Raw genomic sequence first — 27,741 nt, 5'->3', positions numbered from 1 at the left:
GTTGAAGAGGATTCCAGGAAAAAACTGTTGGAACGGGGTGATTGTGGAAAGGGGGCTGTAGGATTCCTTGCAGGGGGCATGAGCGTGCATGCGTCTGCCTAAAACAGATCTGTGCGTGGGAGGGTACAGGTGAGCAGAAGAGAAGGTGTGGATTGAAAGGATACATAAGAAAAGAAAGAGGAGAGGGGTTCTTGGGAAGAAGGTGCGCTAGGAAAGAGGGTGCCTGAGGAAGGTAGTGGGGTGAAGAAGGCGAGGATGAAAGCTGAGCCCAGACATGGGTGGGAAGGAGAATCTCCTCAGGTGTGTCCTCCCCAGGGCAGAAGGGCAGGTAAGGAGAGGGCCCACCTGGCCATCCCACTCTCCACTCCTGCCCCCAGATCCATGGAACCTAATGAAATGCCTGCTGTTCACCACTTCCCCTCAGACTCTGCCAAAGGGGATGAGACCAGAGTCCCCCAGGGCATGGAGCTTATCCCTAGGAGAGCTGTCAGTCGCTCTCCAACCTGTGCCCGCTGCCGCAACCATGGTGTCACTGCCCACCTCAAGGGCCACAAGCGCCTCTGCCTTTTTCAGGCTTGCGAGTGTCACAAATGTGTCCTCATCTTGTGAGTATGAGATCCAGGGAAGGGAAGAAGATGGGCTTCATCTCATGGGTGGCTGACTTTTGACTTGAAACCCCCCTTTTAGGGAGCGCCGAAGGGTGATGGCTGCCCAGGTGGCCTTGCGTAGGCAGCAGGAGGCGCAGCTAAAGAGGCACCTGGCTCAGGGACTGATGAGAGGGGAAGCCCCTCCCAAAGTTGCCAGCCATGTCAAGAAGGGAGCCATGCAACCAGGAGTTTCCTGTGAGTGTCTCTGGCCAGGGATGGGGCAGGGATTTGGGTGGAGAAAGCATAAGTAGGGAAAAGAGTTCCTGATCTGTCACGGAATTGGTGTAACACCTCGGGCAAGGTGTTTTTTTCCTCTGGGCTTTAGTCTCCCCGACTTTAAAATGTGATCAAGTGTTGGCAGGATGCAGTGGGGTCTGTGGGTAGAAAGGGGCCGGGGGAAGATAGGAACTTAGTTTTCAGTTGGAGTGGGATGGAGGTTAGGAGAAAGGGCTCACCAAAGTTCTCCCTGGACCCTCACAGCTGGAAAGGAGAACATAGTACCCCAGCCTCAGACCCTCGATGGGGCAGTCCCACTGGCACTGACACCCCCTGGGAAGGTAAGGAAAGCCTGGGCCCTGAGGGAGGGACTCCTCTCCTAGGCCCTGCCCAGATCCCTTCCTCTGTGCCCTTGAAACCTGGGTTCTAGGTCCCACCCTGACTTGCTATATCATCTTGGGCAAATTTCTTCTCTTCCGTGGGCAAATTGACGGGGTGGAATTTTACACCCCTCCAAGCTCTGAAGTTTTCAGTTCCTACCCCTATCCTAGAACATACCCATTCCTTTACCAGCTTTGCACCTCCAACCTGTGCCTTCTGCCCTTGCAGGAGAACTCCCAGGGGCCTGTGCTGCTCAGCCGTCCCCTGGAAGCCTTGCCTTTGCCCTGGACTCCGGTGCCTCCAGGTGCTTGGGCCCCTGGACACTGGCTGCCTCCAGGCCTTTCCATGCCACCTCCAGTGGTGTGCCGTTTGCTATATCAGAAACCTGCTGTCCCTCTGCATCCCTTCCCTGGTAAGATGAATTCAACAGATATTTGAATGCCAGTGTACCACTGTATCGGAAAGAGAAAAGGAAGATGATAACAGGGTAGAAAGATGGAGGACAGAATCCATGACCTATGACCCCTATGCACTCTGTATTCTCTTACCCTCATTAGGCTTTGACCCTGGTACCTCCCTCCGGCTGCCCACTCATGGGCCCCTCCCAACCTGCCCAGGATCTCGCCCAATACCGACGACTCCTCTTTCTGGAGAATCTCAAGAGCCCTCTGCCCTGCCCCGCACGTGAGTAGGGAGAGAAGATATGTGTTTATCATGTGCCTAACCCTGTTCTGGACACCACTGTAGATGACAAAGGAGAAGAAAAGGTCTCAGACTAATGGGTGAGGCAGAGCTCTCCTAGCTCTGCCACTGCCTGGCTGTGAACCTTTGTACAAGTATCTCTACCTCTCTAAGCCTGTTTTTCTTCCACTAAGTTGGAGACACTATCGCTTGCCTCTCAGGTTGTCATGAGAATTAGCAGTAATGTATGGAATACACCTAGCATAAGCCCTGGCTTTGAACAAATAGTGGCTATTAAATCCTCTTAAACAGATAAGATGGGGTCGAATTGCCTGCTGAAATGGGGGAGGGGCGTGATGGTGAGAGCCTCAGAGGCCTAGTAGAGAGGCCAGAGGCCATTAGAAAAGGTTTCCTAAAAGTGGGCCAAGCTGCTCCTTGAGTATCATGGGGTTTAGGGAACTAGGGGGAAAGAAACCAGACTCTGGTAGGGCAGAAACAGTCATCCCATTTCCTCTAGATGTTTTGTCAGTTTTTTAAAAAATTGACACTAGTGATTTCCCACAGTCCTCACAATAGACCTTGGGGGAAGAAGCAGGCAGGGATTGTCATTTTACAGAAAACAAAGCAGGCCAACACAGGGGAAGGGACTCGCCCAAAGCCACAAAGCCTAATGACCCAGCAGGCTTTCTGATTCCCAGATCATGAGCCACTTAATGACTGACGGGAGTATGTTCTGAGAAATACGTCATTAAACAATGCATCGTTTCACATTGTGGGAGCATCACAGAGTGCACTTCCACACACCTAGATGGGGCAGCCCACCGCACACCTAGGCTGCATGGGCTGGCCTATCACTGCTGGGCTACAAGCCTGTACAGCATGTTACTGTACTGAATACTGTAGGCAATTGTGACACAATGATAGGTATTTGTGTATCTAAACATACCTAAACTTAGAAAAGGTACAGTAAAAAACAGTATAAAAAAATACGGTATACCTGTATAGGACTCTTACCATGAATGGAGCTTGCAGGACTGCAAACTGCTCTGGGTGAGTCAGTGAGTACGGGGAGTGGACGTGAAGGTCTAGGACATTGCTGCCCACTGCTGTAGACTTCATAAGTACTATACTCTTAGGCTACACTACATTTATAAAACAACAGATTAAATCAAGCACAAGAGAAAATCACGCAATCAAGAGACGGCAAACACAAGATGTATGAGGCTGCTGCCAGTGTAACATGGCATACTGTTTTACAGCAAGCTTTGTTTGTAAGTTGAAAGAGTACATTCTAAAATAATGATAAAAAGTATAGTATAATACACAAACCAGTAACATAGTCGTTTATTATCACTATCAAGTATTATGTACTGTACATACTTGTATGTGATTTTATATAACTGGCAGCGCAGTAGGTGTGTTTACACCAACATGACCACAAACTTGTAATGTGTTATGATGTGACGACGACTATGACATCACTAGGTAGTAGGAATTTTTCAGCTCCATTATAATCTTATGGGACCACTGTTGTATATGTGGTCCATCGTTGACCTAAACATTGTTATGTGGTTCATGGCTGTATAGCAAGATCCTTCCCCTTTTTCTGTGCGTACATGTCTATCCATGTTTAATACCACTGGCATCTTCTCTCCTTGTTTCTAGATGCTCAACGTTGATACTTCAGCCCTGTAGCACTCCAGAACCTCTTCTGTTACAGCCACAGGTCCTGGAAAAGAAGTGGGATCCTGGGGAAGGGAAGAGTAGGGGATAGTTAAGTAACTGGGGTTTGAGGGAGCACTTGGAGTGTGGGCAGAAGTGGGGGTTCCCAGTCTGCTTCTGTCCCTTTCCTTTTCAGGCCCCTGGAGCCTCTCGCCTGGCCTGGACCTCTGGCCCCTCAGAGCAGCAGCTGCAGCGGGAGGCAGCTGAGGCTCTTGTGGGGCTGAAAGATTCCTCCCAGGCTCCCCGCCTGACCTCTTCTGTCCCCCCCAGCCCTGCCTGGATCTCCCTGCTCCACCCCTGTGGCCCACCAGGTAACCTGTTCCATGAAAGGAGCAAATGGGGTAGGGATGGTTTGGAAATGGAAGTACTGGAGTAAGCCAGGACTAACCAAGGGGATCAGGAGGTCAGCAGGGTGACCGTCCACAGGCCCAGGCCCCAACCTTCTCCACCTAGCCCCTGGGGTGGCAGTTGAAAGTTATTCATTAGAACGTTTTACCAGTTTTATGCTCAAAAGCAAATGTCCAGGGCCCTGATGTCCAGGAAAGTGAGACCCTGAGAGAGGCAGGGACTTGCTCAAGGGCTCATAGCAAGACAGTGGCAGAGCCTGGTCTGATTCCAGGCCAAGTTTCTCTCTGGACCCAAGCTGCTTGCTGAAGTCTGGAGAGGGGCTGGAGAGGTAAGAAAGGACTGGCTTGCAAAGAGATCTGATAACTGCCTTCAAGATCTTCCCAAAGCTTCCATGCTACTTTAGAAACCTCGACACCTTCACAAATCTCAGTGACAAACCAGGAAAGAACTAGAAGAATCTTCAGGAATGAGAAACACCTATGGGGACAGAGAGGGAAGGCTGAGAATTCTCCTGTGCAAAATGGTGGATTGGGCAGGGTGTGTGGGTGAGGAAACCAGCCTGGAGTAACTCCTAGAACATAAGGAGATGCTGGAGAGGATTCTGATCATGGAGGTCTGATATGCCAGGCTTAGGAGTCCAGACCAGTAACTGCACATGAAGGGGAGCCAGAGAATGTTTCTGAGCTAGGCAGGGACATAGTCAGAGACCCTGAGCTTTAGAACGACAAGTATGGTTGCTGTGATAGAGGGATTGGAAGAGGCAAGACTTGGGGTAAGAAAATCAGTGAGGAGGAAGTATTTGCTCTAATCCAGATGAACAAGGATGAAACTTGGACTGAATAGGGTAAAAGAAGGGGGTTGCTGGGAGGGGAAATGGATGTGACCTGGTCCTGCCCTCTTCTTTCCTGCCTATAGCTCCTGCTGGAGGAAGAGGATTCCAGCCTGTTGGCCCCTCTCTCCGACCCAGCCCAGCCCCCTCTGTGGCTCTGCATGTTGGGCGTCTGGGGTCCATCTCTCTCCTGAGCTAGAAGACCAGAGGTGGAGGCCTCAGTGGGGCAGCGGGCAACAGCCTTCAGGCGCTGCATATTTGGTATTTTACTTATGGATTTATGCATGGAATTTAATGTAGCACAAGCTTCAGCTGCTTCGTTAGCTTTTGGTTCCTTTTGTAGTGTGGGCATTTCCTTGGCCAAAGGTGGGTATTCTCTTACCTACCCCCCTTGGGTCTTGGGACCTTTTAAAAGTCCCAACAAAGAGAGAGTTTTGCAATGTAAGCTAACAAGTATCTAAATAGATTTTTGCATAAGTTCATGTTCCCGAGTATTTGACATGTAATTCTGTATATACCTATGCATTCATGTCTGTCTCCATGCATGCAAAAATAAGAGAGTATTTTCATTTTGTGTCTAGGTTTGTGTAAGGAAGAAATAAACCTTTGTTGTATTAAGTCACTGAGATTTGGGGATTGTTTATTTATTGCAGCCTAACATAATCTATCCTGACAGAAAGGATTTGTTCAAATTCACTTCTCAAAATGAAAAATTAGTTATTCAGTAACTACCACAGATAAATACAAACTTGGATTCATTATGGCCAGAAAAGAAAGTGGTAGAGGGGGATAGTGGGAGAGTCACTGATTGAATAATTAAGCACCTGTTCTGTGCCAGGCATAGACAGTTCTCAGCTGTCCAGAGGGTCACAAAATGAAGTGCCTATAGGGTCAAGCAGATCATATAAATGGGTAAAGAAGGCCAGGTGAGCCCTAGAAAACTGAAAATATATGCCCTACCTAACGGGGCAGCCTCCTTTTTGGCCCTAGCAGATTATTGTCAGGCAGGAATGTGGACTGGGTATGGCCACATCTTCTGATTTTTCAAGAGAAGATGGAAAACTTGATTTCTATGTAAAACATCTTTTCAAATGTTGGCTCAGTTTTCTTTCTTGAATCCTATGTGAGCCAAACAAAACATATCATCGGGCTAGCTTTGGCCAATGGAATGCCAATTTAATGCTAATCTAACATAACATTTTTCAAATGGGGAAACTGAGGCCAAGCAGGACTGGAAGGCTCAAATTAGTCTTAAAGAGTTTTTCTTGAACTAGGGAGGTTCATGTGTCTAAGTTTTGATGGACCTATAAAAGGTTAGAGACAATTATTACCATTTATTGAGTACCTACTATATGTGCCTCACACATATCCTCACAGCAATTCTGTAAACTATGCTTGATTAGTCCCATTTTACAAATAAAGGAACAGGCTTAGAGAGATAAAAGTGATTTGCCCAAGTATTTTAGGGAAAACGTCTAGGCAAATATTGGATGAGGGTTCCTTCTCCTTGCTAGGCCCGAAATCAATTAGTCATTTTTATAAAACAGAGTGAAAGATTCGGGCCTCCAGGAGACATACATGAGTCTCAAGTGTTTCTCAAAAAGTCTTTTATTTTTCTACTCAAGATATCATTAAGTAATATTAAGATCTTACCTGCATTTGTTTCTTAGTTCTCTGCTGTCAAGTCCTCTTGAACTGTTCCAAATATATGAAGACTTGTTGAGCTATTCCAAAGATGTGAAGACCTGGAGACCCCCATCCCATTCCTATCCTTAGAAAAGGCAGGCAGAAAGCTCAAGGAACATGCCTGACCACTGATTATTTTTCCTAATGTTACTTATACCCCACTTTTAAGATGATTGATGGCGATGGCATCTGATTACAACTTGTTCTTTCTTGTTTGGGGCCTTGGGAAGGTAGGCTGCTCCCTAACAGATTACAGAGTGACAAATATGCAACACTTCTCAGGACTTGGTGAAAATAATCAAAGTACAAAAGTTGACTTCACACCTTCCTTCTCTCCCCTTGTTATAACTTAGATATATGATTGCCCCTTAATAGACCCACCTAAGCCTTGCTGTGCCATGCTTTCCCAATGACCAAACCCACATGGTCACAGAGGAGGGAAGCGCTGCAACATGCAACATGGCTAAGACCCTGCTACTCAGGGCTGACCTAAGGTCCCCAGTACACCAAGGTCACACAGCTGGGAAGAGTAAAAGAGAAAGTATAATTTGGACTTAAAGGATGACATGAGAAAGGAGTGGAAAAGAAAAAGTGACGGAGACTGGGAGAAAGAGCTGGGGCAGACCTCTTTTCACAGGCCCTTCTCATTTCTTTGAAGCCAACCTCCCCGTATTGCCAGACCTGGCAGGGCTTTTCACACCACTGGCTAGGCCTACTTGTCTATCAAATTGTTAGGGCTTCCCCACTGGTGCTTGAGGGAGTGGGGGCATAGGCTCTTCAGAGGTTAGCTTTGGGGAAAAGGGCAGATTTTAAAATTGCGAATGTTTCCATGTCGCTGCCTCTTTGGGTGCAGCATCCATCACCTACAGCGGTGGGGAGCCAATGAGCTCCTGGCCTCTGACCAGCCCTTGGAGATTACAGCCAATGGACTGTGAGCACTGTTTCATATGCCACCCCTTTTCCATTTCCTATTGCAGAGCAAGGAAAGGTGTTGCCCAGGTCTAATAGGGCATCCCTCTTCTAAGCTTCCTTTATTTACCATCCTGACATTCTGCAGAAATAACCAATAAGATTCCAAATTTGGAGCACCACCCCTGCTCCTCTCTCTCCAAACAAAACTTCCCCATAGCCACTCAGATTTTACTTCAGGAGCTCATTTCACATTCTGCTCTTAGGGAATCCACACTCCCTTCACTTCAACCCTATGTGAGCCTGGTCCACTCCTGACCATACTCCTTGTCCAGTGTAGAACTAACATCTACTACCCATCTCCATCCAGTTTCTGCTCAGACCCTGATGGCCTGGTCCATGTAGTCCTCATTCTATACCCATCCCATTGTGTAGCTGGGTCTGCAGCCCCCCAACATATGTTTGAATAGACAAATGCCCTGCATAGACCCTCATGAGATCCTGAGCTCTTCCCAAAAGCAAGATTCATCCTTTTCATCTGATTTAAAATAATGTCTGTGATAAGCGCCTTAGGCAGAATTCTCTACATTCCTAAGAGCCCTTGGCGCCTTCTTCCCAGGTGTAATCACCCTGAGTTGTGCCTATCCCTGTCCAACTATGTCTCCACCTCCAAGAATAAGTACTCGTGGAGGCAGGATGTTCATTCAATTCTCTGGGGGCTCAGAATAAATGACTAAACACATTCTGTCTGATTCCCTAGGAATTGGGGGTTTTTTTCCTACAAACTTAATATACTCTAATGCAGGGGTGTCCAAACTTTTTTCAACGTTTTTCACCAAGGGCCATATGCAGTAAAATACACAAACAGCCGGGCCACTTACTCGAGGTGAAGTATGTATTGCCTCACCTGGTTTATTTAAGTAAACTATATTTTTGGAATTTGCTGCGGGCCAATTAACAATGGATCATGGGCCACAGTTGGCCCGCGGGCCGCAGTTTGGACACCCCTGCTCTAATGCTACTTTCCCCCCTCATTACAACATGAATAACTTCCTGCCCTCAAACCAATTTTTAATACAGGTTATATTTTTTGTGCAGTTTTAGTTTCACAGCAAAAGCGGGAAGGTACAGAGATTTCCTGTATTCCCTCTGCCCCACACATGCACAGCTTCCCCAGTTATCAATATTTCACACCAGAATACAACACTTGTTTCAGCTCGTGAACTTACATCCATGTGTCATTATCACTAAAAGTCCACAGTTTACATTAGGGTTCACTCTTGTGTTGTACATTCTACAGATTCAGACAAATGTATAATGACATGTATCCACCATTATTGTGTCACACAATAGTTTCACTGCCCTAAAACTTTGCTGTGCTCCACTTATTCATCCCTCTTCCCCCCACCCCCTTCCTGGCAACCACTGATCTTTTTGTTTCCATAGTTTAGCTTTTTTTCAGAATATCACACAACTGGAACCATACAATATGCCTTTTAAGATTGGCTTCTTTCACTTAGTAATATGCATCTAAGCTTCCTCCCTGTCTTTTCATGGCCAGATAGCTCCTTTCTTTATAGCACTGAATAGCATTCCATTGTCTAGATGTATCACAGTCTCAAACCATTTTTTTTTTTTAACTTTATTGGGGAAGGGGAACAGGACTTTATTGGGGAACAGTGTGTACTTCCAGGCCTTTTTTCCAAGTCAAGTTGTTGTCCTTTCAATCTTAGTAGTGGAGGGTGCAGCTCAGCTCCAGGTCCAGTTGCCGTTTCTAGTTGCAGGGGGCACAGCCCACCATCCCTTGCGGGAGTTGAACCGGCAACCTTGTGGTTGAGAGCCCACTGGCCCATGTGGGAATCAAACCGGCAGCCTTCGGAGTTAGGAGCACGGAGCTCTAACTGCCTGAGCCACTGGGCCGGCCCTCAAACCATTTTTAAAGTCTCTGTTGATAGCGTTATTGAAAGAGCTTGAGCAGTCTTCAGTTGCAGATTCAAATCCCAGTTCAGATTTTAACCTTGTCCTTGGTCAAGTGACTTGACTCTCTAAGCCTCTGTTGCCTGGTCTATAACCACCTCACAGAGTTAAGATTGTGAACCTGTAAAAACTGCATGTATACAAATTAACACCAAGGACACAGTGGTGAGGAACCATGTTATCTAAAATCATAGACTGTCAGAAAGTTTGATCTTTGAAATCACAACAATAGTGAGAATGGGACATCTCACTCTTGCCTGGAGAATCTAAGTCACTTAGACACAGAGAAGCAGTCATGATTTCCAACTTAGGTGCAGTTTCAGAGGCAGGGTTTCTAGAGATAACTTTGCACATTTATCTTAACCCTGTAATTTTCAAGGAAACAGGACCCATCTGTTTCTTAGTACAGGCACGATGTTGACTCCATTGCATGGGGTGCTTTGCCTTGAGTCCATCAGAACTCTACTTAATATAAATTTTACTTAAGCTTCATCCTTCCCCAAATCCTGTATTAACCATGTCTCTTCCTTTGGTGAGGCATTACACAATTCCTCTGAAGAGCTCTTCTTTTTTTTCTTGTTTAAAAAGAAATACTTAGTGAATTGACTCAAGTGAACTCAATTTAAATGATTCAGCATTGATAGTAGAAATGTACATCAGAAATGTGTAAAAATTGAATATTAATACCCAAGAATATGGACATTTACATGCATATAAATACATCACACACATATGTTGATTTGCAGGGCAGGGGGAGGGCAGGGGGGGAAATCTGAGATACTAAAACTATTCTCATTTTAAAAACAATGTAGAGGTGGCCGGATGGCTCAGATGGTTAGAGCACGAGCTCTCAACAACAAGGTTACCGGAACGGCGACTGGACTTGGAGCTGAGCTGGGCGCCCCACAACTAGATTAAAGGACAACTACTTGGAGCTGATGGGACCTGGAGAAACACACTGCTCCCCAATATTCCCCAATAAAATTTATAAAATAAAATAAAGTAAAATAATTTCAACAACATTTTACATGAATGTAAAACCCCTAATGTAAATACATGATATCATGCTAGAAGCATGGTTGGTATTATAGATTGAATGTTTGTGTCCTCCCAAATGCACCACCTCCAATTTGTGTCCTCCCAAATGCACCACCTCCAAATCCCATTGGGGAATTAGGTTTCAATACGTTGAATCCCCCAGTGGGATTTGGAGGTGGTGCATTTGGGAGGTAATTAGATCATGAGGGTTGAATCCTCATAAATGGGATTAGTGCCCCTATAAAAAATTCCCCAGACATCTTCCTCACCCTTTTCCACCATGTGAGGACACAGCAAAAAGATGGCTGTCTATGAACCAGGAAGAGGGCCTTCCAGACACTGAATCTGATGGCACCTTGATTTTGGACTTGCCAGCCTCCAGAACTGTAAGAAATAAATTTGTTATTTACAAGCCACCTAGTCTATGCTATTTTGTTACAGCAGCCTGAACCAACTAAGAAAGTTGTTTTTTAATTAAAGCAGATATTGGTATAACATATTGGCTTATTAATAATTAAGACATTTGCATATACAATGTCTCACTGTGGAAATAAATTAGTATTGTTCATTCTGATGTTTCAAACTGTCAGTCTTAACATGAGAAAACAGCTACACACATTTAAATGTTTCCATTTTTGCAGCAAGTTAACAATTTTATTACAGGTTTGTCTCTCTTGTTTTTGAACCTTTTAAGGATTAACTAGATCATGCACGTAATATTACATAACGTTTACCTGTGCCTGGTACAGAGTAAGCACACACAAAAATGTATTTGTTGATAGAATTAATGTGATGCAGTATGTACAGAATCACTTAAAAAGGGCAGATAATTGGGAGCTCGGTGTCCCCATTTAAATGTTTTTCCCTTTTTCTTAGTGGAGAAGACTGAAGAGGGTAAGTGGACAGCCTAAAGCTGCACAGGCCAGTGAGGTAGATAAATATAAATGGGTAAGACAAGCCTAAGGGATGAGCAAACAGATTCAGACACTAGGAGGCAGAGCTGAACTAACTTCTACCAAGGTCCCGCCTCCACCTCTTTGTCCCTGCCCTTACCTCCTCCCCGCCTCCAGCGCCTCATCGCCACTTCGTTTGCCTGGACGGTGGTGAAGCAATTTCCGCCCTAAGAGGGGTGGGGCTTCAGGCTCCTCGCGAGTACTAGCGGTCGGAAGAGGAAAGGTGGTGAACATATTTCTTCCTTGCACTTCCTCTGGGTTCCCCATCACAGTTCCGCCCTTACTACCCCTACTTCCCGCCAGAAAAGCCACTTCCACACGGAAAGCATGGTGGGGGGCGGGGGGAAGACGCGGTCTGTGCTGCTGGAGGCGCAAGGAATAGCTAGGTCTCGTCCCTGCCCACCCAACTTCTTAACTTCCGCCATCACAGCTGTTCCTTCCAGCCCTGATCAAAGAAAACGAAACCAGATCCCCCCAGCTCAAAACGGGAACTCTCTCCTCTATTACGCCCCGGGAGAAGCAAGGGCGGGGAAGAAAGAAACCCCAAGCAAGTCCCTACTCCTAGCTTTTTCCTTGCCTTCCGCCCTTTCCCTACAAACCCATATCGGCGGAAGCGAAGCCAGAGTCGCCCGGAGAGAGGCGGGGCCGCCTTTTCTAACTGCTCTCGCGAACTCTCTGAACCCTCGCGAGACCCGACGCCCGATTTGTGCGCCCGGGAAACCCCGTTGATCCCTTTCCCCTGGCTGGCAGCGCGGAGGCCGCACGGTAAGGTGGGTTCTCTGGTACAGACTGGGCGCGGGGCGTCAGGACCCGACTCCCCATCCCCAAACGCGTGCCTAAGAGCTTCAGGATATCTGTGCGGGGCGGCCCCGCCCCCTGTAGCCGCGGCCACGTGCGAGCGGCAGGCCTGGACATGCCGGGTTGGCGCGGTCCGGAACCGCGACTGGGCCTAGTAGGCAACCGGGTGTGCAGGGGCCCCCAGAATTAGGGGCTGGGGTCATATAGCGTCTTCACAAATGCGGACAGGCTGTGTTCGTGCGGCCCATAAAGATCGTGGGCGTCCGTGAATTCTAGGAACCAGAGGTGCCAGGGCCGTTAGGGCCCGGAGTTGAAGTAGGGCCTTCGTAAGTCAGGGGAGGACGGCGGGTTGGATTGCTTTGGGGCTGGGTCCCGGCCACTCTCGGCCGTCTCCACCAGTCCTGTGTTCACATGCTTGGTTCTTTTCGCAGATGCCTGGAGTTACTGTAAAAGACGTGAACCAGCAGGAGTTCGTCAGAGCTCTGGCAGCCTTCCTCAAAAAGTGAGTGGGGATTGAGGTTAAAAGTGGGTGGGCTGTGATCTTTGCCAGACCCCTCGGGGTACGCAGTGCTATCTTCTAGTAGGGGAGACTTATTGGGGGTCTCAACGTGGAGTCCACCTGTTCCATCTGAGGCTTGGGTTGTGTTTGAGTTTCATCCTCTTTGTTTACATTCTGAGACACATACTGCGCCTATCGTTTTGAGGGGAGGGGATTTAGGGCATGAAGGGGCTTGTGGAGACTCCTGAATTGGGCCTTTTTTACTGTCTGGTTTCCAGGTCCGGGAAGCTGAAAGTCCCTGAATGGGTGGACACTGTCAAGCTGGCTAAGCATAAAGAGCTTGCTCCCTACGATGAGAACTGGTTCTACACACGAGCTGGTAAGGAACTGGGGCCTTGGGCGAGGTGGGGGAAGCTGAGTGACCCCTGAAATAGACCATTATCTCCTGTCCCTTCTGAGGTCTTAACTCATGTCACCACTCCTCCCTGCTGCCGCCACCGTGCACCCACTAAGATAGCAAGAGAGGAGAAATATTTAACTGTCACTGTGTGCTTTGTGTGATAGAGATAGGCATTATTGTCCTTCCTACATCCATGGGATCTAGACTCTCTGAGTTCAGATCCTTCTCTGCCACTTAATTGTATGACTTCCCTCTGCCTGTGCCTCTTGTTTTTCCATCTCTATAATGGGGCTGTTGATTGCGCCAATACAGATTATGGTTGGCTCAAATGAGCTTAATACAGTTGAACTACTTCAAAGTAAGCCTGACTATTGCAGAGTAATCATTGAAAAAAGTCAGCTGTCTTATTTTTATTGCTCAGATCATCATACTAGCTCTCTCCCTCTCTCTAGCAAGTTGTTCCTAACTAAGTGGTTGGGGATCTGATCAGGTCATTCCTTGCTCTAAATCTTGATAAGTCCCAAATGCTCAAGAAAACCTTGTATCATTCTGTGATTCCCGTAATAACAACTTGGAAGGATAGCAAGTGTAGCCCCTGACTGCACAGTGCTAGTTCTCACCTGTCTTGGACATTTCAAGTTTCTCTAAACTCACCCCCATGAAGGCTTAACTTGGAGGGTAGAAGGGAGGTCAGTGCTGGATTGTGCAGAGGTGGCAGCCTCCTTCATTAAGGGCCCTCAGCCTCTCCAGCGTTTCTCTTCTATAAAGTGAGAAGCAGAGTTTGGAAATTGACAGAACTTCAGAATGGCCTTAAGAAGAGCTGGCCTTGGTGCAAGTTGCCCAGCTCTTCAGAGCATGTACTAGGACTGAAAGGTCAATTCTTGTGAGGTGGGAAGAGTGGGTGGCATATCTACTACCCACCCACAACGGTGCTTTTAGAAAGAAAATGGGGCTGGTGAAGGGAAGCTAACTTGACTTCCCTGAGCACACAACAGTGATGGGGCCTGGACAAGACCACCATCCCATCACCCATCTTGGGAAGTGAGGCTGCCTGGTCCTGAATGTTCTTTGGCATTGCCCCACAAGTCAGTAGGTCAGGGCAGCTTAGTATCTAAAATTAGGGGAAAGACTCTTAATAACTTTCCATTTGGTCATGTGACTATCCATCCATATTTTGTATAATCTGCACCTATCGAAAACCTCCCAAACAGGACTGGTGCCTGCTGTTCTATAGTTGATGTCAGGAAGGTTAAGGGACACATTTGGGGTCTGCCAGCTAGCAGTGCTACAATACACCCCACCCTTGTCACTACTGAGGGCTAGGGGCCTCCAGCTCTCTTCCATTGGCAGCATTTCATACTTTGTTTTTAGGTGGGGAGAGATTTAACAAGAAATGGAGTTGAGACTCTCAGTAATTTACATTTGCTGTGACCCCTTTCTGCCCACCATCCTTCTTCCCCCATCATCTTAACACTGGAGTGCGTCTTCTGCCTGCCTCCTGATCTCCCTTCCTCAGGGTTTCCAAAGCTCCCTTTTTCACCTCATTTTCCCAGGTGCTCTATTAGCATAGGGTGGTAGTTCTAGACGAAGGTCTATTGTGTACATTTTTGTTGGGGTCACATCTTCAGCAGAGGCAGAGTTGCAGTTGTGACACTATGCAGCCTACAAAGCCTAAGATATTTACTGTCTGGCCCCTTACAGGAAAAGTTTGCCAACCTGTATTCTAGAGTCTTAGAGTTCTCCTGTCTAGTTTAGTGCTCAGCTTACACTCTGGGCAAGTTGGAGTCATAGGAGACTCTCATTTACCAAAGAGGAAACAGGCACAGACAGGTGAAGTGACCCTGGGAGGGCTTGGCAGTCTGACTCCAAAACCAGGATCTGTGCTATATTTGCTTTTTCCCTTCTCAGGGTCATGGGGACTTGCGCTGTTTTGCCCCCTCAGGGGTTTAGGGCTAAAGCGCAGTGGGGTAGTAGCGGCATTATGGGGCTGGGGTAAATTCTGGAGACGTATAAGAGTCAGTGTGGAGTGGACAGGTCTTAATCTCAGGTGTGGGGGACAAAGAGGGCAGGGCCCTGCTAAAGGGGTCCAGAACAGGGGTCGAGCTACAGGAGTGAAGAGTCCCCAGGCAGTGGTGTAGGATGAGGGGCGGGGTAGGGCTAGAGAGAACCTGTGTCCGCAGAGTAGAGGCCTCTGCTGTAAGGAGAAGCAGCGTCCAGGGAAGACCGCTTGTGAAGGGGGTGGTGCCATGTGGCCCTGGACAAGCCTCCTGATCTCTGCATTCTCAGAATAAGGACCTGCTTGGGAGGGAGGTGAGAATCCAGTGTGGGTGTCGGATATCTGGCAGTGAGCAGCTGCTGAATTGGGCCACCTGAGTGCATTTTATTATTGGAGGGAGGCTGGTTTGTCCTACTCTTGCACAGGGCTGCTGTGTTAGTGGAAGGAACGAGGTCTGGGAGGCATTGCAGGAGCAAGTCAAGGAATGAATCAAAGGGGAGTTTTGTTTGTTTTGGGGGGGTGGTTTTTCCTCTCCTCCCCCTTAGATGTTTAGCAGAGTAGGGTCAAGGGCAGAATACATCTGGGAGTTTTCCTTCCCCACTTTATGACTCACTAGGGTCAGGTTGGGGTCACGAATCTGGATTTAAAACCAGCAGTTAAGAAGCTGAGCTGTGAAGACACTTTCAAAGTGTTGCTTGGTCTGCCACATGCTTGAGTGCAGTGTGACCCTCGTCGCCTGATGGCCTGGTGGGACACACAGCTGCTCTCCCTTGACTGGACTCACAGTGGGTTGGATGGGCCTACATGGTCCTTCCTTCACAGTTTGAGGTAGAGAGTGACTCCTGAACAAGATTTCCCAAGAGGGCTGGGTTGCCACCCCAAGGAGCAGAAGGCCTTTGGAGGGACAGGAGATTCCATTTGTGACAGTACCTGGGTCGCTGTGGCCCTCATAAACACCAGCTGGATGGCTTGGATTTGTGTGGTTACAACTCCACTTCAGAAGGTGGGCCTCAAGGGCTGAGGAGAGGAGGGTGAAAAAGGTCAGTATTTTGTAGAACTCAGTATTTCGACTGTTAAAGTTTTCAATTTGTGAAGTTAATACTCTGCTCCCTTGTACTATCTGACAGCACACAGGTAATTTTATACAGTGGCAAAAAATTTTACACAGTGTCAAGAAAATTGAAGCCCACCCCACTCTATTGAAGAAACGAATAGTTAGGCTTTACTGGAGCTTATTCTCTGCCAGCCACTGCTCCAGAGTTAAGCCATTCCCTTCAGAAACACCACACAAACCTGAAAGATGGGTGGACTCTTCGCAGCTGATGAGGAACAGTGTTGAAATTCAAACCCTGTCTGCCAATAGCTCAGGACTTGGCCACCCCTTCCCATGTCAAGCTCAGGTTGGAACTGGTCCCAGCTCGGCAAGACCAAGTTTGGATGTCCCATTTCTGACGCTCAGCCTCTTCTGGCGTCTCTACATAGGTGTTCATCTTACCCCTTCCTCAGTCTGTCCTGCTCTCCCCCCTCCTGGGTACAGCCCTAGTGGGAGAGCAGATCTCCACCCAGAACCAGGGCATCGCCAATGTCGGGCATAGGAGGGTGGTGTTAGGTGGTGGGCATTTGCACTGGTCTTAAAGAGCAGGGTTTTCCAGCGATGTCACTCTCCTGGTCAAAAGATTGTGGGTGATGACAAGTCTAGGGATAAGAACCCCTGCATCCACAGAGGGGGTGATACACTCATACCAAGTGAGTCTCTTCATCCTGGCAGGGGATGGGGGGCTTGGTGCCTGGAAGAGGGGCAGAGTAGTGGTGGTGCAGGGGGTAAGGTGAGGGGGAAGGTTGGGATAGAAAGAACCAGAGTGGTTTTTAAGTGAGCAGAGGCTGCACTGTTGGCCCCCAGAAGCCCATGGCTCAGTGTGAAGACAATCAGGACAGGAGGGGACTGGGAACAAGTATGGAACTGCTCTGGGAACAGCTAGCTGGAAGGGAGGGGGAGGAACCCACCCCCAGCTCAACAGTGGAGGGTCATGAACATGGCCCAGCAGCAGGCTCTTAGCAGTAAGTAGTGACAACATCCCTGCCTCTGAGCTCCCAACCAGGCAGGGCCATGGGATGACTGAAGTCTGGGTACCTCAGTCCCAGTTCTTCAAACGTCAGGGGTCTCCTCAGGTAGTAAAGCAAAAGTCTCAAGCTATCCCTCCAGAGCTGTATGACTTAAGGCCAGTGAGTATCTTCTAAAGCCTTTTCTTTTTGTCTAAAGGAGAACAGCACTTGACACATTCACGTGTGACATGTCACAATAACTCTGGTCTGAAGGATCATTACTCGTTCTCAGATGAGGATAGGTGACTTGCCAAGGCCACACTAGCAGGCTAGCGCCTAAGGCTGTCTTAGTACCTCAGAGAACGTGCAAAGCAGATGGCACAGAGCCTGGCAGGCAAGAGCTCCACATGGACAGACATGTGAGAGCATTTCCAAGGAGCCTGGCCCGGTGGACCCGGGACTGGCCTAAGCTAGTCTAGGGACAAGAGCCCCTGTGTCCATGGAGGGGGTGATGCACGTTCCAGGTTGGGTCTTGGCCCTGCCCCCCCGTTACCGCCAAGATCTCCAGGGCTGAGGGGACTCAGAGCTGCAGTCAAATCGCCGTAGATCCCTTCTCTACTTTCCTGCTCCTTAGGCTTATGGGAGTGGACGATCGTGGCTTAAAACCCTTGTTTGCTGAGCTTTACCCACAGACCAGGTTCAGCTTCACAGGAGTACAGCTAAAGCATAACAGCTAAGAAGCTTGGCCAGGGCCGGGGTTCCCTGCCCAGTTACACCGCTGTAGCAGTCCCTCCACTGCTTGGGTGTCCCTGTCTCATGGGCTGGCCATGGGACGGGTGGGGGTCGGGGGGCAGATAACTGGGTCTTAGTATGTGTCAGTTTCCCTGCTTAAAAAAAAGCTGCCACTCAGAGAACTATATATGCGTGACCTCGAGCGGAGCCCACCCTCAGCCTACCTCAGCTGTGGAGAGGAGTCTTCTCTACCTGAGAATGGTCCTCAAGTCTCCCTTACACCCCTCCCAGCCTCCACAGCACGGCACCTGTACCTCCGGGGTGGTGCTGGGGTCGGCTCCATGACCAAGATCTACGGAGGGCGGCAAAGAAATGGTGTCATGCCCAGCCACTTCAGCAGAGGCTCCAAGAGCGTGGCCCGTCGGGTCCTCCAAGCCCTGGAGGGGCTGAAAATGGTGGAAAAGGACCAGGATGGGTGAGCAAAGGAGGGGAAGCTGGGAAAGGGGGTAATGGAGGAGCCCTTGGGTCCAGATCACCGATAATGAAGTGGCGAGGACCCTCTTACTCCCCCCATGCAGAAAGGTGTGGGTCTGTCCCTGCACAGTCTGCGCCTGCCACTCGGGTGGGGCAGGGATTCTGCAGAAAAGCAAACAGCCAAGGGCCCCACCCGACCTCTGTAGCTGACTACCCTGGGCTCCAGGAAGGTAATTTAGTGACTGTCCACTTTCATTAGCCTGCTCGTTAACTTTTCCCAATTGATTTTTCGGGGCTTTTGATCTGATTCTCGCACAAATGACACCCCGTCAGCTCCTGGGAGGGGTGGGGACTCCCACTCCTGCCCCCCTTATTAGAATGCAGCTGGTGGGGGCTCCCTCAGTGGGACTTGGCTGGCAGCATGTGGTCCCATGGCGAGGTGCCTTTTTGGGAAGCCTGGCTTCAGTCCAAAAGGGGCCTGACAGAGGGAGTTGAGAGCCTGCACTCACCAGGGCCTGCCTGCATGACCCTTCTTTCTCCCAGGGGCCGCAAACTGACACCTCAGGGACAGAGAGATCTGGACAGAATCGCAGGACAGGTGAGGCCTGGCTGCAGGCTGGGGCTGGGTCCCTCAGTCGCTGCCTGGGTGTTTCCTAAGCTTCCGTCAGATCAGAATTTCCTCCCCTGGAAGGCACAGCCCAGGCTGGTGGGAGTCAGAGGAGGGTTTCCTGGGGAATGCGCAGGAGAAGGCATTTGACTGATTGCTTGCTGGAGCTGGGTGGAAATGCAGGTGCCCAGGGTAAAGGGAACCCGGGGTGCCGCTGGGCTGCTTCTTGTGCAGATCCTGCCCCGCATATGATTCCATCTTTCCAGGTCAGCCTTCCACAGATTCTGGCTGCACGTTTCCTCGTTCTTCATGCTTACTGAGCATCAGATGGGGGAGGCGGGCGGGCTGGCTCAGAACTCCTCTCCATCCAGATGACTGACTGACTGGACACTGGGACAGTCTCCCTGTCTAGAGTGGTCTTTTGCCTACCACCTCGGGGTGGTGGTGAGGACTCGGAACTACAGAGCCGGAGCCCCCAGGGTCTGGCATAAACCCCATTGTTGGTTTCTTTCTGTATCCTTGACTCAGGCCTCCTAGGAGCCTTGAAGTGTTCAGTCACTTAGTTAAAGTGTCAGAAAGGAATGGAAGGTGTCAGCCCTTGGAGAGTGAGGGGTGGCCTGAAAGGAGGTGAGCTTTTCCAGAACAGGGCCTGGCACAGACATCGGTGTGGAAGACACAGGGCAGTGGGCAATATTAGAATCCCACTCCAGCATTCCTTTCCTTGAGTCCCAGTTTACGCTTCTGTAAAATGGGAAAATATCTGGGGTGTGAGGGTTAGATGAAGACATGTGAGACCACAAATCAGGATGCCTGATGTCTGGTGGGTAGCTAAGTACAGAGAGCTGGAACACAGACCCCTTGGCTGGTGTTAATTACTCTTTCATCTTTTCCCACAGGTGGCAGCTGCCAACAAGAAGCATTAGAACAAATGATGCTGGGTTAATAAATTGCCTCATTCGTAATTCTGGTCTGGGTCTCTTGATTGGCTGCTTTTCTTCTGTTTGGGGGCCTGAGGAAGGAGCACTTCCCTTTCCTTGTGCAAGAAAGGGGCTAGGAGTCCTTGGGTGGCTGTCGCTGCCAAAGCCTAAGGCCCAGCCTTCCCAGTTCAAACAGTTCTCCAAGTGGGCAAGGTGTCCAAGCTGGTGGGTGGGTGGGCCAGGACCCAGGAGTCCTTGAACCTCGCCCATATCCTGCCTTTGCAGTTCTCACAAAATGAGAAACTGAAAGAAGTGGCAGTATAAGCTGAGGCCTGGGCCGCTGGAACAAAGCAGGAGAGGCCTTGGGGCTCAAATGCTTCTGCCTTGGCAGGAGGTGGACGAGGACACGGCCCTCACACAAGGGGAGCTATGGCCTAAAAAGCCACTAGGTATCCCCTATGTACCTCCTTTCTCCGGCCTACATGAGTAGGGTAGTCCTTCCCTGAGCTTTCACTCTTGCCATCTCGGTGGCCTTGTGCCCTGCTGTGAAATGAAGCTAGTTGTACCCGCCCTGGAGTTGGGTTGGGGTACTAAAGGAGCAGGCTGGGACCTGACTGCCACTTAACACCCCCCAAGGAAAGGGCGCTGGAGGCTGAGCTCCTTCCTGTCGTCGCAGCCTCTGGACCTGCATGGCGATTGGCTCTTGGTGCCAGTGGGGCGGGAGCTCTGCCTGTGATTGGGCCCCTGGTTGGGGCGGCAGAACTGAAGGACGCCTAGTGGACACGTGCCCAGCCGCAGAGGGACAGCTGGGGAAGGTCTTCTACCGCTCCATGTGACCAGACCCACCTCCTAATTGAGCACTAAAATGCTGGGCTTGAGCTGGTTTGGCCAAGGTTCCCCCAGTCCAAGATACTTGGCATTTCCTTCCAGAGCCAAGCCTGGGCTTTTAACAAATGACGAGTTCAAATTCCAATTCTGCCCCTAATTCTGTGGTACCCTGAGCAACTTATTCCCCCGTGACCCTCTGATCCTGTTTGCAACTCTGCTTACTCCGGAGGGATTCAGGACATGATACCATGTAGATAGTGCCTTGGCTCAGAGCAGCATACCTGACAGTTGGCCATTTGGTGTTACCCAATGTAAGACCAGGATGTTCAAAGTGGGAAGAGTATCAGACCAATGAGTCCTACCAAAGTGGAAAGAATATCAGACTAATGAGTCCTATGCCCCGTGAGGAATGAAGCTGTCATCTCCCAGCTCAGGAGTTGTCAGTGCTGGAAAATTAGTACTGAATGAACACTTAGAGCCTACTACTTGCAAGGAGCTTTATAAATACTATGTATCATCACACAGCGGTAACCCCGTGAAGCAGGTGCCAAAAACCACCTGGAGTTTGGAGAAAGAGAAAGTCACAGTTTGGGTAATGTGCCTGATGTCCCATAGTTAGGGGTTGGCAAAGCCAGCATTCGAACCCAGGCAACCTGGCTCCAGCCACAGGCTCTAACTACTACGTTGCATTGTGGTAGTGAGGGAAATGGGGAAATAAGGCCCGTTCTGGCTCCCGTTTCCTCTTTCCGATTGAAGACATTTCCCAGAGTTGTCATGAGAACATAATGCCAAGCATCTGGTTCCCACGTACAGCGCCAGGCAACAGGGGTGCTTGATCAACTCAGACCTGCTTGCTGGGTCTGAGAGGGCTGGCAATCTTGAAGCTGCGCCTCTCTGCCACTAGGGGGCAGTCGAGGGCACGGAAACCGGCCCTGCCACCAAGGAATAATGAAGGAGGTGAATTTCTAGGGCGGTAGCATCTACACCCAGGTTTCTTCCTAGGACAGGATCATAAGGAGGAACTGAAGCACAGAGGGGCTAATGACCTGCTACACATCGAGGATTCTAACAGAACATCTGGGTACTTGGAGGGAAGGGGGGGAGGGCCCCAGGGACAGAGAAGGGGAACTGTGCCAAGCATTGTATAATATTCTCACAGCCTCACAAGATGGGGGGGATTGTGTCAAGATTACAGGAGGAGAAACTGAGGCTCAGACGACCAGTCAGTTGGCAGTGCTGAGATTCAAATCCAGGAATCGTGATTGTTGAGGCCCATGCTTTTCTGTGTGGGTAACAGTTGCTTTTTAAAAAATAATGAAGGGGCGGCAGGATTGCTCAGTTAGAGCATGAGCTCTGAACAGCAAGATTCCCAGTCTGATTGCCACATGGGCCAGTGAGTTGTGCCCTCCACAACTAGATTGAAGACAACCAGGTGCAGCTGAGCTTCTGGAGAGGCAGCTGAATGGCTCAGTTGGTTAGAGTGCGAGCTCTCAACAACAAGGTTGCAGGTTCGATTCCCTATGCCCCCTGCAACTAAAGATTGAAAATGGTGACTGGACTTGGAGCTGAGCTGTGCTCTCCACAACTAGATTGAAGGACAACTCCCTGGAGAAACACACTGTCCCCCAATATTCCCCAATAAAGTTTATTTTAAAAATAAGAATAAAATAATGAAATACTTCAAGCACGCAAAACAGTATACTAATAATAGTGTAACAAAGACTCGTGAGCCCACCACCCAGCTTAAGAAGTAAAACAAAACAAAGTGGAGACAGATAAAGCCCTCTGTGTACCTTTCCCAGTCACAGCCTCCTGGCTTCCCTCAGAGGTAACCTCTCTCAAGAATTGGGTGTCACTCCCCTGCACAGTTCTACACCTTCACTACAGACGCACGTGTCCCTAACAGCAAATGTGTTGTTTTGCCTTTTGAAAACAAGTCAACTGTATCACGCTGCAATCCCTTTTTTCTCATTTTTTGTGTTTTTTCCTCAGATGTAGCCTTGTGGACACGTGGAGCTCCACCTTTTCTCCTGCTGTGTACGATTCCATTTGCTGACTGTACCACAATATGTATATGCGTCCATTCTCCTATAAATAGGCTTTCATTTGATTCCCAGTTTTTGCTACCAAAAATCTCCCTGCAATGAATTTTTTCCTGTGTGTCTTCGTGTGTGTGTGTGTGTGTGTGTGTGTGTGTGTGTGTGTGTGTCTGTGATGGTCCCCTAACTGCTCACAAACATTTCAACAACCTTATACTGTTTCCCATCCCAAGCCCCCAGATCTCATTTTCCTCCCACTTGACCTAAAATAATGCTAAAAGGAACCTGGGCACACATAGTGACTTTGAATCCCTACTCCACCACCAGACAGTATAAAATTGGGCAAATGACAGTGACAGTGTCCCCTCTCTGGCCCTCAGTTTCCTCCTCTGTAAAATGGGGATGGGGGCTACCTTGCCCACTTGCGGGGAAGCTGAAATGAAAGAATATCAAGAAGGAGCCCATCGTGGCTGTAACTCCTTGGGTGCCAGGAACGTCATCTCATGTCACAACACCAGGGATACATTCTTATCCTCGTCTCTTGGATTAAAAATGCTAAGCCTTGGAAAGGGAAGCCACCACTTAGTCATAGAGCCAGTCTCCTGCTTCATTTATTTCTCATGAGCATTAATACTGTGTTTCCCCAAAAATAAGACCTAGCCAGACAATCAGCTCTAATGCGTCTTTTGGAGCAAAAAATAATATAAGACCCGGTCTTATTTTACTATAAGACCTGGTCTTATATAATAAATATAATAATATAATATAATAAATATTATACCAGGTCTTTTATTAATTTTTGCTCCAAAAGACACATTAGAGCTGATTGTCTAGCTAGGTCTTATTTTCAGGGAAGCACGGTAGTAACCAACATTTACTGAGCACCTACTATGTGCCAGGTGCTGTGTTCAGGACTGTGCATCACAACCCCTTTAAATCCTCGTTTCCAGCCCCACAAAGGACATGTTTTGCTCAAGGCCAGTAAGGGACCAAGACCAAGCTCAGAGTCACCACCGTCTGCCTACACGCAGCAGGCACCCTGGATTCTGGCTCTTTCAGATGTCTGCTCTAGGGCTTGCCAGTGATAGACCTTGAACTGGTCTCTTCCCCTCAACTGGTCTCTTCCCCTCACCCAAGCAACCTCTGCTCAGGGGAATTGTGGTCGCCACAGGTGCAGGGAGCAGTTCCTCTCCACTTATATCCTGAAGCACACTGGCAGGGGCTGTCCCCTGGCCTGACGCTGAAGGGCCCAGCAGTGGGGCCAGTGGAGCCAATCTCCGGCAGGGCTGGGCAGGAAGTGGGGTGGAGTTTGGGGCCCACTGAGGTGGGATCTGGTACCCCAGGACTGCTGCAGCCCAGACGAACCAACCCACGGGGAGAAGATGCCTGGGGGTCCCGGAGTCCTCCAAGCTTCACTTGCCACCACTTTCCTCCTCTTGATCTCAGCTGCTGGCCTGGGTACTGGCCTGGGTATGTGGCTAACAGGCTGTTGCTGGGTGGAGGGGGCGGTGACTGGGGAAGATGGAGAGAGGGCACAGGCAGAGGGGAGGGAGGCCAGGAGGGGAGTGGAGAGGAGCCAGCCGGAGGGGAGTTGGGAAATGCCCCTGTAGAAACTGCATCTGTCTGGTTGACTGTACCAAGCAGATGTACGGGAAGCTGGAAGGCGCTTGGTGACATTGAAGGGGCATCCACTGCCTCATGGACGGAGACAGGGGCTAGAGGTGACTTCCTCACCCCCTCCTCCCCACAGATCAAAATAAGGAACTAAGGTTGCCCTTGACTAAGCTCCAGAGGTGGGGGCAGGAGGAAACTTGGGGGAGTGCTCAGCTTTAGAGGGGAAAAAAAGCTTTCTCTTTCTCTGCCTTGAATCCCACTCACCCCCCTAAATAGGGACACCCTTCTCAGTGTGGGGCAGGGAGGGGTGGGGACACGCAGCCTCATGGCAACACCCTTGCTATCCTCCCCCAGCGATACCAGCTGCTGGCAGGGCTGTGACTACATATTTGACCAAGGAGCTCAGAAAGGCAGCTGATCACCCAAGGTTACACTGGGAGCCCAGATGGGAGCCTGTGACCCTGAGGTTGCTGCCTCCTTCCCCACCCCTTCCTCCTTCTCTCTTCCTCACCTCCTCTTTCCCTCTCCAGAAGAGGCCGAACAGCCTTGTGGATTGGCCTGGGACACTGAAAACTGGGGCTTCTCCGAGCAGTCAGGCTGGACCCTCTTGTTTCCCTCTCATCACCCATCCTGCTAAGGCCCTTCCCTAAACCCTCAGCCCAGTTCAAGGACTGAACTCACTGGACCCCCAGGTGGACACAAGTTACAGAGAATGAGGGACAGGCTCAGAGACACAGATAAGGCAGACCTGAAGACTGGCAGGAGGAAGCCCAGGGGCCCGAGGTTTGAACCCCCAGCCACTCCTGCTACCCTGAGCCTCTGCAGTCCCACCTGAAAAATGGGATAATGAGAAACTATTTCAAAGAGTTTTGTGAAGATTACACAAGATAAAGTGCCAGGTGCAGGGCCAGACTGGGGCTGAGACAGTAGATCAGGAAGGCCTTCAAGAGGAGGTGATGTCCAAACTGATTCTGCAAGAAGCTGCATGGGCAGGGGCACTCTGGCACCAGGGAACCTAGTGTCCAAATGCCAGTGAGCTCAGTGGGACCAAAGCACAAAGTGGGTGTGGGGAGGGTGGCAAGAGGTGGCTAGAGAGGGGAGTGGGGATCCCCAGGTGTGTCACCACCCCAGGTATCTTACTCTCCTCCCCTAGGATGCCCTCCTCCTCCAAGGTGTGTCTTGTGTCTCCCCCCAAAGGCATCTGTCCTCCCCTAGGTACCCCCTTATTCCCCCTCCTAATATCCTGTGTCTTCTGTATCCCCCTCCTCCCCAGGAGTGTCCTCATACTCCCTCCACACACACCCAGGGTTGCTGCAGTTGCAAGGGACAAGGCTGGGGCCTATGTCGCCATCCAGAGTCCCTGACCCACCCATCTCTCCACAGGCCAGAAGACTCAGACCCCGTGGGTGGAGTGGAGCCCGCCATCAATGACGGTGAGCATAGGAGCCAATGTTAGCTTCTTGTGCTGGCACAACAGCAGCGACCCTCATAAACACCCAAATGTCACATGGTTGTACAACTCCGAAAACAACAGGTTGAGCCCTCACACCATTGGCCCAGGCCAGGGCCCCAAGGGTGAACTGAACATCTCATTGGTGAACAAGAGCCATGTGGGCCTATACTGGTGCCAAGTGAGCGCTGGCGAAGAGGTCTGGCGTTCCTGTGGCACCTACCTCCGTGTGCTCGGTGAGTGGCAGTCCTGACTCCAGGGTCCCACCACTTTGCAGCTGGGGACTCCATGCTTCCCGTCTGTGAAGTGAGGACAGAGCCAATGCCTGCTTGGTGGGCATCCTCACTCCCTGCTCACACACACTGACCTATTTCTCGTCTGCAGAGTGGGGGCTTCAGTGGGGCCTTGCTGGGGGCGGGGCCGGGGTGCCAGGGCTCTGAGCAGCACTCCCTCCTCACAGAGTCAATCCCCAAACCCTTCCTGGAATTGGGGGAGGGCACCAAGAACAACATCATCACAGCCGAGGGGATCATCCTGCTCTTCTGTGCGGTGGTGCCTGGGACGCTGCTGCTGTTCAGGGTGAGCCCCCTGGGACTGGGACCTTGGCATCTGAGGGTACCCCCCTAAAACTTCGGAGAACTACGCAGCCACCTCACAGGGGACTTGGGGGGTAAACGAGTTAATACAATAACAGGGTTTAAAATGGTACTGTGGGCAGCTCCTTGCTCAGTCTCCCCTCGGGGCTGTCCTCCCTGCCCTTCTCTAGGGATGTTCTCACACTGCCCCCTGAAGTTGTCTCACTCTCACCCCTAAGGGTGCTATACTTTCCCCCTACCCAGGAGTGATGTGGCCCTCCAGATGTAGCCAAGGTCAGGGAAGATGGAGCCCAGGGGTCCTCCCAGAGTCTCTGATGTGTACAAGCCTCTCTTTAGGCCACAGGACAACTACAGCCATTTACTATTTTTGTTGTTATTCGTGGAGAACAGTGGGCAGGGGAGAGAACCAAAAGGACACTGATTTGGACCCAGAGAGACCTGTCACTTACCCAATATGTGGCTTTGACCGTGTCCCTTACCAGTTCTGGTAAAGCACCTCCTGGCATTCAGGGGGGCCTACAAACATATTCTCCCCCCACGCCCCCTCACTGAGGCTCCAAATCCCCCACAGAAACGTTGGCAGAATGTGAAGTTCGGGGTGGACGCCCGGGATGACTATGAAGATGAAAATCTTTATGAGGTGAGTGGAGGGCAGGCACAGGTTAGGGGCAGGTGCATTGGGGGGTCTCATGATGGGTCCTCATGGGGTTGGCTGGGGGCAGGGACCGAAGCACCAGGGCACTGAGGCTCACCAACACGTTTGCACCCCAGGGCCTGAACCTCGACGACTGCTCTATGTATGAGGACATCTCCCGGGGCCTCCAGGGCACATATCAGGACGTGGGCAGCCTCCACATCGGAGATGTACAGCTGGAGAAGCCATGACGGTGACCAGCAGGGCTGCCTCTGCCTGCTGTGCTCCCAGCTCTGGCGTCTCTCCCCCTCCTTTGAACCAGTTCTTTTCACCATCTTTCTCAGGAGTGTCCTGCATCAACTTCCCTATTAGAAGTGTCCTCTGCTTTTGCTCCCTCTAGATTGTCCCCATTCCTCTGCACAAACCTCCAGTCCTCCCTCTGCTGCCTTTCTCAGGCTCCCACCCACCCAGCCAGCAGGTAATGAGCCCTTAATCGCTGCCTCTAGGGGAGCTGATTATAGCAGCCTTGTTAGTGTCATCTCCCCCCTCCCTGCTCTGTCATGGCCACTTAGAGATAATAAATCCTTCCCAACAGCAGACCTTGGCAGGAGTCATGGATCTCATGGGGACCGCCCACCCTCCTCCCCTTGGACCCAGGAGTCCAGGCAGCCAGCCCATCCTCCCTCAGACCCAGGATTCAGGGCCCCTTGCCGCTGCCCACTCCCCA

The 27,741-nt window shown here is 50.1% G+C and overlaps 2 protein-coding genes and 1 long non-coding RNA gene across 10 annotated transcripts; 2 read left to right on the top strand and 1 right to left on the bottom strand.

Moving 5' to 3' along the window:
* The first annotated feature begins 172 nt into the window (after window positions 1-172).
* Window positions 173-5,023, top strand: DMRTC2 (DMRT like family C2). The gene is given in 7 exon segments (XM_088800149.1): window positions 173-605; window positions 688-842; window positions 1,128-1,204; window positions 1,473-1,656; window positions 1,802-1,928; window positions 3,591-3,958; window positions 4,911-5,023. Coding segments are annotated over 7 exon segments (1,374 nt in total). The 5' UTR covers window positions 173-255.
* LOC109435690 (uncharacterized) lies at window positions 3,238-12,146 on the bottom strand. 5 transcript variants are annotated; one of them, XR_012490039.2, is made up of 6 exons: window positions 11,987-12,054; window positions 11,488-11,589; window positions 10,704-10,818; window positions 6,478-6,519; window positions 4,144-4,315; window positions 3,238-3,673 (listed from the first exon to the last, which is right to left on the bottom strand). It is a non-coding gene; the product is annotated as an uncharacterized LOC109435690 (long non-coding RNA). The 5 variants fall into 5 exon arrangements; XR_002136002.3 differs by lacking the exon at window positions 4,144-4,315 and having other exon boundaries at window positions 6,478-6,590; window positions 11,987-12,146; XR_012490037.2 differs by lacking the exon at window positions 4,144-4,315 and having other exon boundaries at window positions 6,478-6,569; window positions 11,987-12,143.
* Window positions 12,069-27,611, top strand: RPS19 (ribosomal protein S19). Of its 4 annotated transcripts, XM_088800148.1 has the most exons (7): window positions 12,085-12,152; window positions 12,617-12,687; window positions 12,963-13,063; window positions 25,718-26,020; window positions 26,245-26,363; window positions 26,952-27,020; window positions 27,152-27,611. In XM_088800148.1, exons 2-7 carry the CDS (start codon window positions 12,617-12,619, stop codon window positions 27,263-27,265), a joined length of 777 nt encoding a protein of 258 aa, XP_088656274.1. In that variant the 5' UTR covers window positions 12,085-12,152; the 3' UTR covers window positions 27,266-27,611. The 4 variants fall into 4 exon arrangements, with proteins under 4 accessions (XP_019569330.1, XP_019569329.1, XP_088656274.1 ...); XM_019713771.3 differs by lacking the exons at window positions 25,718-26,020; window positions 26,245-26,363; window positions 26,952-27,020; window positions 27,152-27,611 and adding exons at window positions 18,147-18,330; window positions 18,873-18,927; window positions 19,833-19,898 and having other exon boundaries at window positions 12,069-12,152; XM_019713770.3 differs by lacking the exons at window positions 25,718-26,020; window positions 26,245-26,363; window positions 26,952-27,020; window positions 27,152-27,611 and adding exons at window positions 18,147-18,330; window positions 18,873-18,927; window positions 19,833-19,898 and having other exon boundaries at window positions 12,075-12,157.
* The last annotated feature ends 130 nt before the right edge of the window (window positions 27,612-27,741 follow it).

Source organism: Rhinolophus sinicus, chromosome 8 (assembly GCF_057876585.1).
Source record: "Rhinolophus sinicus isolate RSI-liver-muscle chromosome 8, RSI-T2T, whole genome shotgun sequence".
NCBI lineage: Eukaryota > Metazoa > Chordata > Mammalia > Chiroptera > Rhinolophidae > Rhinolophus > Rhinolophus sinicus.
Note: the sequence above shows the minus strand (reverse complement) of the source record. Positions and strands in the feature narration are given on the sequence as shown.

Bases quoted from the DNA above. Each gene is read 5' to 3' on its own strand.
- RPS19 (XM_088800148.1), top strand. From the start codon at position 12,617: ATGCCTGGAGTTACTGTAAAAGACGTGAACCAGCAGGAGTTCGTCAGA. The intron at 12,688-12,962 runs GTGAGTGGGGAT...TCTGGTTTCCAG, and splicing joins CTGGCAGCCTTCCTCAAAAA to GTCCGGGAAGCTGAAAGTCC. The intron at 13,064-25,717 runs GTAAGGAACTGG...ATCTCTCCACAG, and splicing joins CTGGTTCTACACACGAGCTG to GCCAGAAGACTCAGACCCCG.